A 10,842-nucleotide genomic window follows, 5' to 3' on the forward strand; every position below is an offset into this window, starting at 1 on the left:
TGCCTAATCCACCTGGGGGCACCTTGATTGGCTGCCTAATCCACCTGGGGGCACCTTGATTGGCTGCCTAATCCACCTGGGATCATCTTGATTGGCTGCCTAATCCACCTGGGGTCATCTTGATTGGCTGCTTAATCCACCTGGGGGCACCTTGATTGGCTGCCTAATCCACCTGGGGGCACCTTGATTGGCTGCCTAATCCACCTGGGGCACCTTGATTGGCTGCCTAATCCACTTGGGGGCACCTTGATTGGCTGCCTAATCCACTTGGGGGCACCTTGATTGGCTGCCTAATCCACCTGGGGGCCACCTTGATTGGCTGCCTAATCCACCTGGGGGCCACCTTGATTGGCTGCCTAATCCACCTGGGGGCCACCTTGATTGGCTGCCTCTTCCTGGTGGTCTGAAAGCATGAGAGACTTCACAAGACATAGCCAAGATCAGCGCACGGGCTCACCATAGCCCGTGCTACTTTGAACTCTTTGTTCCAAGTAGAGAATCTTAAACAAACAGCAAACTCAAACCCACAAGACGTTGTTTGCATTGTTTAAATGACTTGGGAATCAGCTCACACAGTAATGCAAAGTTTCTATAGGGGAAATATTATGGAGAGTTCAAAGCTCATAAGAGTTATAAGAGTCAAGGCTCATAAGAGTTATAAGAGTTCAGTAATATTATCGAAGTATTTTCGCACCTTCTACAGTCCGCCAACCACAATAGCTTATTTGAAGTATATGTTCTTTGGCCCCTCAAAAAAAATTAACAAAAATTTCCATGATATAATAGTTTTTTTTTTTATCTGAGAGCTAGTGAGAGTTAGCTGTGTTAGCTGAGAGCTAGTGTGTGTGTTAGCTGTGTTAGCTGAGAGCAAGTGTGTGTTAGCTGAGAGCTAGTGAGTGTTAGCTGTGTTAGCTGAGAGCAAGTGTGTGTTAGCTGTGTTAGCTGAGAGCTAGTGTGTGTGTTAGCAGAGAGCTAGTGTGTGTGTTAGCTGTGTTAGCTGAGAGCAAGTGTGTGTTAGCTGTGCTAGCTGAGAGCTAGTGTGTGTGTTAGCAGAGAGCTAGTGTGTGTGTTAGCTGTGTTAGCTGAGAGCAAGTGTGTGTTAGCTGTGTTAGCTGAGAGCTAGTGTGTGTTAGCAGAGAGCTAGTGTGTGTGTTAGCTGTGTTAGCTGAGAGCAAGTGTGTGTTAGCTGTGTTAGCTGAGAGCAAGTGTGTGTTAGCAGAGAGCTAGTGTGTGTGTTAGCTGTGTTAGCTGAGAGCAAGTGTGTTTTAGCTGTGTTAGCTGAGAGCTAGTGTGTGTGTTAGCTGTGTTAGCTGAGAGCTAGTGAGTGTTAGCTGTGTTAGCTGAGAGCTAGTGTGTGTGTTAGCAGAGAGCTAGTGTGTGTGTTAGCTGTGTTAGCTGAGAGCTAGTGAGTGTTAGCTGTGTTAGCTGAGAGCTAGTGAGTGTTAGCTGTGTTAGCTGAGAGCTAGTGAGTGTTAGCTGTGTTAGCTGAGAGCTAGTGAGTGTTAGCTGAGTTAGCTGAGAGCTAGTGAGTGTTAGCTGAGTTAGCTGAGAGCTAGTGAGTGTTAGCTGTGTTAGCTGAGAGCTAGTGAGTGTTAGCTGAGTTAGCTGAGAGCTAGTGAGTGTTAGCTGAGTTAGCTGAGAGCTAGTGAGTGTTAGCTGAGTTAGCTGAGAGCTAGTGAGTGTTAGCTGAGAGCTAGTGAATGTTAGCTGAGTTAGCTGAGAGCTAGTGAATGTTAGCTGAGTTAGCTGAGAGCTAGTGAGTGTTAGCTGTGTTAGCTGAGAGCTAGTGAATGTTAGCTGAGTTAGCTGAGAGCTAGTGAGTGTGTTAGCTGTGTTTGCTGAGAGCTAGTGTGTGTTAACTGTGTTTGCTGAGAGCTAGTGTGTGTTAGCTGAGAGCTAGTGTGTGTTAGCTGAGAGCTAGTGTGTGTTAGCTGAGAGCTAGTGTGTGTTAGCTGAGAGCTAGTGAGTGTTAGCTGTGTTAGCCGAGAGCTAGTGAGTGTGTTAGCTGTGTTTGCTGAGAGCTACTGTGTGTTAGCTGTGTTAGCTAAGAGCTAGTGAGTGTTAGCTGTGTTAGCTGAGAGCTACTGTGTGTTAGCTGTGTTAGCTGAGAGCTACTGTGTGTTAGCTGTGTTAGCTGAGAGCTAGTGAGTGTTAGCTGAGTTATCTGAGAGCTAGTGAGTGTTAGCTGTGTTAGCTGAGAGCAAGTGTGTGTTAGCTGTGTTAGCTGAGAGCTAGTGAGTGTTAGCTGTGTTAGCTGAGAGCTACTGTGTGTTAGCTGTGTTAGCTGAGAGCTACTGTGTGTTAGCTGTGTTAGCTGAGAGCTAGTGAGTGTTAGCTGAGTTATCTGAGAGCTAGTGGGTGTTAGCTGACAGCTAGTGAGTGTTAGCTGTGTTAGCTGAGAGCAATAGCTCCTGGTGTCAAAGTACGCGGCTTGTAGCGTAGGTGGAGAACGCTCTGTGATTCTGATGATGTCTCTGTTGTCATTATGTAGTCTCTGTGAGGGTGCATCCCGACTATGTTGTCCAGAGTAAATATTATATGTAAGCCATCTCTCCCCCCCCCCCCCTCCCTCCCTCTCTCCCTCCCTCCCTCCCTCCCTCCCTCCCTCCCTCCCTCCCTCTCTCTCTCTCTCTCTCTCTCTCTCTCTCACACACACACACACACACAGAGGGGGGCCTCACGGCTGAGTTGACAGCGCTCGAGGATCGTAGTCCTAATGGCCCGGGTTCGATTCCCGGCGGATGGGGGAACCAAATCGACAGAGTTTCTTTCACTCTGTTCATCTAGTAGTCAATAGGTACCTGGGAGTTAGACAGCAGCTACGGGCTGCTTCCTGTGTGTATGTGTGTATGTGTGTGTGTGTGTGTGTGTGTGTGTGTGTGTGTGTGTGTGTGTGTGTGTGTGTGTGTGTGTGTGTGTATGTGTGTGTGTACTCACCTAGTTGTGTTTGCGGGGGTTGAGCTCTGGCTCCTTGGTCCCGCCTCTCAACCGTCAATCAACAGGTAAATTGACACACACACACACACACACAACAGTGAGTGTGTGTGTGTGTGTGTGTGTGTGTGTGTGTGTGTGGAGAGCGGGGGTAGAGATGAGGGATGCGAGCGCGTAATATTTTGAGCAATATCAAAAGTTGAGGAGCGCAACTCATTCTACAAATGTGAAATGGCGCACAATATAGCGACATTCGTGTCATCAAGGAGATGCCAGGTTCAGGGAGTGGAAGGGAAGGTGGAAAGGGGAAAAGGGAGGGGGGGGAAAGGGAGAGGGGGAAAAGGGAGGAAGGGAAGGGAATTATCAGGGGGGGAAAGCGCCAGGCCATTACGACTATATAGCACTGGGAAGGGGTCAGGATAAGGATTTGGGATGGGATGGGGTGAAAGGAATGGTGCTCCAACCACTTGGACGGTCGGGGATTGAACGCCGACCTGCATGAAGCGAGACCGTCGCTCTACCGTCCATCCCAAGTGGTGCAAGAGTGCAAGAGCCCTCAGGAACCTAGTACTTGGGTAAGTGCAGACTAAGGGAGGCTAAGGGAGGCTAGGTAGAGGAGTCTAAGGGGCCAAACAGAGTTAAGGGGCAACAGAGTTAAGGGGCTGACCTCTGGTTAACCTGAGACCTGTTTCGAGAATTGTTCTATACTGCAGTTTGGCTTAAGTTCAGGCTCTTCACGTTAAGACTTGCTAACTAAGACTGTTGTTAACAGCGGTCCGCAGGCACACAGCTTTCACAACCCGGCTGACGAGTGGAGGGTGAGGCACTCCAGGGTGAGGCACTCCAGGGTGAGGCACTCCAGGGTGAGGCACTCCAGGTTGAGGCACTCCAGGTTGAGGCACTCCAGGTTGAGGCACTCCAGCTTGAGGCACTCCAGCTTGAGGCACTCCAGCTTGAGGCACTCCAGCTTGAGGCACTCCAGCTTGAGGCACTCCAGCTTGAGGCACTCCAGCTTGAGGCACTCCAGCTTGAGGCACTCCAGCTTGAGGCACTCCAGCTTGAGGCACTCCAGCTTGAGGCACTCCAGCTTGAGGCACTCCAGCTTGAGGCACTCAACGTTGAGGCACTCAACGTTGAGGCACTCCAGGTTGAGGCACTCCAGGTTGAGGCACTCCAAGGGTAGGCACTCCAAGGGTAGGCACTCCAAGGGTAGGCACTCCAAGGGTAGGCACTCCAAGGGTAGGCACTCCAAGGGTAGGCACTCCAGGTTGAGGCACTCCAAGGGTAGGCACTCCAAGGGTAGGCACTCCAAGGGTAGGCACTCCAAGGGTAGGCACTCAAGGTTGAGGCACTCCAGGGACTGTGTAGCAATTTGGGTCGAGTCTTTGCCTTTGCTTGCGATGTCATTTTCGTATTGTCTTTCTGCCTCTCTTCTCATCCTGACATATTCATTCCTGGCACTCTGGTATCTTTCTCTGCTCTCCAGTGTCCTGTTATTCCTATAGCTTCTCCATGCCCTTTTACTTTGCTGCTTAGCTAGTAGATGGTAGAGCGACGGTCTCGCTTCATGCAGGTCGGCGTTCAATCCCCGACCGTCCAAGTGGTTGGGCACCATTTCTTCTCTCCTCCGTCCCATCCCAAATCCTTATCCTGACTCCCTTCCCAGTGACACAGTCATAATGGCTAGTTGCTTTCTTTTTTTTTATAAAAATTAGATAGCCTACATCTCTGATTATCTTCGTTTCATTGTTTTCCTTTTGGACCGGGACAAACTTGTTCGCTGCTTCCTTGCACTTCTGCGTGAAGAAGTCCATCGTGACTTGGGCCGTCTTTCCTCTGAGCTCTGTTTCCCATGTTATATCTGTTAGGAATTTCCTTATCTCCTCATAGTTTCCCTTTCGGAAAGCCAGTTTTTTGTTTTCAGTACCCCTCCTCGAGTTCAATAACCCTTCCTCAACCAGATACTCAAACGTCAGTACACTGTGGTCGCTCATTCCTACTGGGGCCTCATAGCCGATTTTCCTTATGTCGGAGTCGTTCAGAGTGAAGACTAGGTCGAGTCTCGCTGGTTCATCGTTTCCTCTCATCCTTGTGGGTTCCCTGACATGTTGGCTTAAAAAGTTTCTTGTCGCCACCTCCATTAGTTTGTGTGTGTGTGTGTGTGTGTGTGTGTGTGTGTGTGTGTGTGTGTGTGTGTGTGTGTGTGTGTGTGTGTGTGTGTGTGTGTTCACCTAGCTGTGTTTGCGGGGGTTGAGCTTTGCTCTTTCGGCCCGCCTCTCAACTGTCAATCAACTGTTTACTACTTTTTTTTGTTTTCCCTACACCACACACACACACACACACACACCAGGAAGCAGCCCGTGACAGCTGACTAACTCCCAGGTACCTATTTACTGCTAGGTAACAGGGGCATTCAGGGTGAAAGAAACTTTGCCCATTTGTTTCTGCCTCGTGCGGGAATCGAACCCGCGCCACAGAATTACGAGTCCTGCGCGCTATCCACCAGGCTACGAGGCCCCTGTGTGTGTGTGTGTGTGTGTGTGTGTGTGTCCACTTGGATTGGACCTTACTTTCACTATTAGCCCTCAGTACGGCTGCCAGTGTCTCCCAACACTACAATACACACATTAGTAAAGTAACAGACAATTATGAAAACGGAAACCTCATCTATATGAATAAAAATTGCTCGTTTGTTAAAAATCGCTAAACTTCGTAAGTTTTTCACCGATTGCTTTGAAATATTGACACAACGTTCCATTCGCATACGATCGTGTTTTTATATACCTACTATATAGATGTCATGCCTGTGACAGGTAAAAACATGTTTTGTTTTTTTAAACTGTGTTTTTCATGAGAGTTTCCATGAGTGGGGAAATGTCTGAAACCTCGTTACCGATTGCTTGGAAATTTTGACACAACGTTCCATTCGCATACGATCGTGTTTTTATATACCTACTATATACATGCCACGCCTGTGACAGGTAAAAACATGCTTTTGTTTTTAAACTGTGTTTTTCATGAGAGTTTCCATGAGTGGGGAAATGTCTGAAACCTCGTTACCGATTGCTTGGAAATTTTGACAAAACGTTTCATTGGAATATGCGTGTGTTTTTATATACCTACTATATACATGCCACATCTTTAACAGCTAAAAACTAGTTTTTTTGGAAAAATAGGGCCATCTGTTGCACTAAGAGCAACACACGCTATATTAAATATGTTACGATTCCATTTCAATGTTTCCGATTGCAACGATAAATCAAATTTTCATAGATTTCGATTTATTTTCATTTTGATTTAATTATTTTGTGTGACATTGCGTTGGAATTGAGCTGTGTTGTTTACCATACCGTTCATTTCGTGAGTATAGTTTATTTGTTATTTGTTTTTCGTTTTTTAACTGTTCTTGTTTTTTTCAGTGATGAGAACATCAGATCATTTGATGTTCCCATTTTTCTGATGGGAACATATCAGATCATTTGGGAACGCATTGAACGAGGGAACGGGGGAGTGGGGGATGGCTGGGAGGACAAGGGGACAGGGGAGGGGGGGGGGGGCAGGGGAGGGTTACTCAGCAACGCACATCCTTTACTAAGCCACAGCAAAGCGTGGCCGGGTACAGCTAGTACAAAATAATTATCATCAAATAAGAACAAAAAAACTGTAAACAATTATGCAAAACAAAAGCAACTAAACCCAAAATACCTACAAACATTACGCATTTTATATCAACATTCATATTATACAAATTTTAGTTTAATTTATTCCACTAAAACTCACAAGTAAAAAATTTTTTTTTTACTATTAAGCATTTTCTCAAGGCTGTGTTTATAAGGGCTTCCTGATCCATCTCCCAGAGCGGCCCGAGTAATCCATCATCTTAAGGGGCATTAATCACTCACAAATTTACAAGTGGGAGTGTTTACATAAATATTGGAACGGTGAAATTTACAGGTGCGAGTGAATGCAACTCACCTGGATTGTCAAGGTATATATTTGGTCGATTTGTGAATGTCGTGTATTGGAGTATGAGGAAATTGGTATGACAGGGAGGGGAAGGGGGGATTAGGGAGATAGAGGGAGAGGAAACTTCTTGAGGTTATCTTGAGATGATTTCGGGGCTTTTTAGTGTCCCCGCGGCCCGGTCCTCGACCAGGCCTCCACCCCCAGGAAGCAGCAGCCCGTGACAGCTGACTAACACCCAGGTACCTATTTTATTGCAAGGTAACAGGGGCATAGGGTGAAAGAAATTCTGCCCATTGTTTCTCGCCGGCGCCCGGGATCGACCCCGGGATCACAGGATCACAAGTCCAGCGTGCTGTCCGCTCGGCCGACCGGCTCCCACGAAAAATCATAAACTACAGATTTCGCCATCAGCATTACCACCACCACCACCACCACTGTTGCACCACTACTACCACCACTACCACCCTCCGACCATCGGTCAGCCTAGCTACAGGCTTGACTCAGTACCGCAATAAGGCCACAAATGAAAACAAATGTCTATTGCCAAAGTTTTGGGACAAAGTCTGGCTCCCTGGTGTAATTCTGCCTGGCCATTGATAAGGACCCTCACTCGAACCCCCACGCCATATTCACTTATTTCCATTTATGTGATTCCATAACTGTGGTGTGTGGAACAGCTGGTCCAAAGGGGGGTGTTGTGGGGAGGTATGGGGGGTTAGGGGGTGTTGTGGGGAGGTATGGGGGTTGAGGGGTGTTGTGGGGAGGTATGGGGGGTTAGGGAGTGTGTGGGGAGGTATGGGGGGTTAGGGAGTGTGTGGGGAGGTATGGGGGGTTAGGGAGTGTGTGGGGAGGTATGGGGGGTTAGGGAGTGTGTGGGGAGGTATGGGGGGTTAGGGAGTGTATGGGGAGGTATGGGGGGTTAGGGGGGTGTTGTGGGGAGGTATGGAGGGTTGGGGGGTGTTGTGGGGAGGTATGGGGGGTTAGGGAGTGTGTGGGGAGGTATGGGGGGTTAGGGAGTGTGTGGGGAGGTATGGGGGGTTAGGGAGTGTGTGGGGAGGTATGGGGAAGAGGAGAGACGTGAATTATATCTCCTTCGAATCGTTTTACCTTATTATATGCTGAGTTTAACAGTACTCACGTACGCACGTACGCACGTACGCACGTACGCACGCAAGCACGCTTTTGCTAGAGTTGGATGTGACAAAGGCTATAGGCCCAGATGGAATCTCCCCTTTGATACTAAAGGAAGGAGCTGAAGCACTGTGCCTGCCACTCTCCATAGTGTATAACAAATCACTGGCAACAGGGGAACTGCTAAAAATTTGGAAGACGGCTAATGTAGTCCCGATATATGAGAAAGGGGATAGACAGGAGGCATTAAACTAAAGGCCAGTGTCCCTAACTAGCATACCATGCAAGCTGATGGAGATTGTGCGAAAAAAGGTAGTGGAACATCTGGAGAGAAAGAACTTTGTAACACAGCATCAACATGGATTCAGGGATGGCAAGTCCTGCCTCACAGGATTAATTGAATTCTACGACCAGGCAACAAAAATGAGGCAATAAAGAGAGGGATGGGCAGACTGCATATTTTTGGATTGCCAGAAAGCCTTTGACACAGTACCACACAAGAGGCTAGTGAAAAAGCTGGAGATGCAGGCAGGATTGAAAGGGAAGGTACTCCATTGGACAAGGGAGTACCTAAGTAACAGAAGACAGCGAGTCACTGTGAGAGTGGAGGTCACAGATTGGCGAGACGTCACCAGTGGAGTCCCACAGGGCTCAGTCCTTGGACCTACACTGTTTCTGATATATGTAACTGATCTCCCAGAGGGTATAACCTCGTTCCTCTCATTGTTTGCTGATGATACAAAAATTACGAGGAGGATTAAAACAAAAGATAGTATGAGGTTACAAGATGACCTAGACAGAGTGAATGGTCTAGGAATGCTACTAAAGTTCAACCCGAGTAAACATAACGTAATGAAACTAGGCGGTGGAAACAGGAGGTCAGACACAGGATACCGAATGGGAGATGAAGTATTTCATGAAACGGACAGAGAGAAAGATCTAGGAGTTGATATCACACCAAACCTGTCTCCTGAAGCCCACATAAAAAGAATTACATCTGCGACATACGCGAGGCTGGTTAACATCAGAACAGCCTTCAGGAACCTGTGTAAGGAATCATTCAGAACCTTGTACACCACATATGTAAGACCAATCCTGGAGTATGCAGCCCCAGCATGGAGCCCGTACCTTGTCAAGCACAAGACGAAGCTGGAAAAAGTCCATAGGTATGCCAGTAGGCTAGTCCCAGAACTAAGAGGCATGAGTTACGAGGAAAAGCTGCGGGAAATGCACCTTACGACACTGGAAGACAGAAGAGTAAGGGGAGACATGATCATTACCTACAAAATTCTCAGAGGAATTGACAGGGTAGATAAAGATTAACAGTTTAACACGGGTGGTACGCGAAAAAGGGGACACAGGTGGAGACTGAGTACCCAAATGAGCCACAGGGACGTTAGAAAGAACTTTGTCAGTGTCAGAGTAGTTAACAGGTGGAATGCATTAGGCAGTGATGTCGTAGAGGCTGACTCCATACACAGTTTCAAATGTAGATATGATAGAGCCCAGTAGATACTGGAATCTGTACACCAATTGATTGACAGTTGAGAGGAGGGACCAAGGAGCTAGAGATCAACCCCCGTAATTACAACTAGGTGAGTACACACACACACACACACACACACACACACACACACACACACACACACACACACACACGGAGGCCAGGCACAGGATACAGAATAGGAGATGAAGTATTTAAAGAAACAGACAGAGAGTAAGATCTAGGAGTTGATATCACACCAAACCTGTCTCCTGAAGCCCACATAAAGAGAATAACGTCTGCGGCATATGCGAGGCTGGCTAACATCAGAACGGCGTTCAGGAACCTGTGTAAGGAATCATTCAGAATCTTGTACACCACATATGTAAGACCAATCCTGGAGTATGCGGCCCCAGCATGGAGCCCGTACCTTGTCAAGCACAAGACGAAGCTGGAAAAAGTCCAAAGGTATGCTACTAGACTAGTCCCAGAACTAAGAGGCATGAGTTATGAGGAAAGGCTGCGGGAAATGCACCTCACGACACTGGAAGACAGAAGAGTAAGGGGGGACATGATCACAACCTACAAAATCCTCAGGGGAATCGACCGGGTAAACAAGGATGAACTATTCAACACTGGTGGGACGCGAACAAGGGGACACAGGTGGAAGCTGAGTACCCAAATGAGCCACAGAGACGTTAGAAAGAACTTTTTCAGTGTCAGAGTAGTTAGTAAATGGAATGCATTAGGAAGTGATGTGGTGGAGGCTGACTCCATACACAATTTTAAATGTAGATATGATAGAGCCCAATAGGCTCAGGAATCTGTACACCAGTTGATTGACGGTTGAGAGGCGGGACCAAAGAGCCAGAGCTCAACCCCCGCAAGCACAATTAGGTGAGTACAATTAGGTGAGTACACACACACACACACACACAAAACCCTGAAGTTAATACACACAAACTGCACACAGAAATGAGAGCAAAAGTACACCCCAATATTAATCCCAGATACTGAAACAATTAAAAAAGTAAAAAGTAATAAGTTTACTTTTTCATTAACTTAAAACGATATTTGATCACCTGATCACCACTTAAAATACTCAGTTTAAAGAATTATTTCCACTCTTCACTTAAAGTTGTGAAAACATTTAAGTTCGCGTTGAAGAAGGGTAGGGAACTCTGAGAAGAAAGCGCAAAGTCATTAGGACTATATAGCACTGGGAAGGAGTCAGGATAAGGATTTGGGATGGGACGGGGGGAAGGAATAGTGCCCAACCACTTGGACGGTCGGGGATTGAACGCCGACCTGCATGTAGCGAGACCGCC

General features: G+C 47.3%; 1 protein-coding gene across 1 annotated transcript; it reads right to left on the minus strand.

The window, feature by feature from the left end:
• Positions 1–3,727: 3,727 nt before the first annotated feature.
• LOC123750537 (keratin-associated protein 10-2-like) lies at positions 3,728–4,372 on the minus strand. Its single transcript, XM_045732643.2, has one exon. It carries the CDS (start codon positions 4,370–4,372, stop codon positions 3,728–3,730), a length of 645 nt encoding a protein of 214 aa, XP_045588599.2.
• Positions 4,373–10,842: the final 6,470 nt, after the last annotated feature.

Source organism: Procambarus clarkii, chromosome 3 (assembly GCF_040958095.1).
Source record: "Procambarus clarkii isolate CNS0578487 chromosome 3, FALCON_Pclarkii_2.0, whole genome shotgun sequence".
Taxonomy (NCBI): Eukaryota; Metazoa; Arthropoda; class Malacostraca; order Decapoda; family Cambaridae; genus Procambarus; species Procambarus clarkii.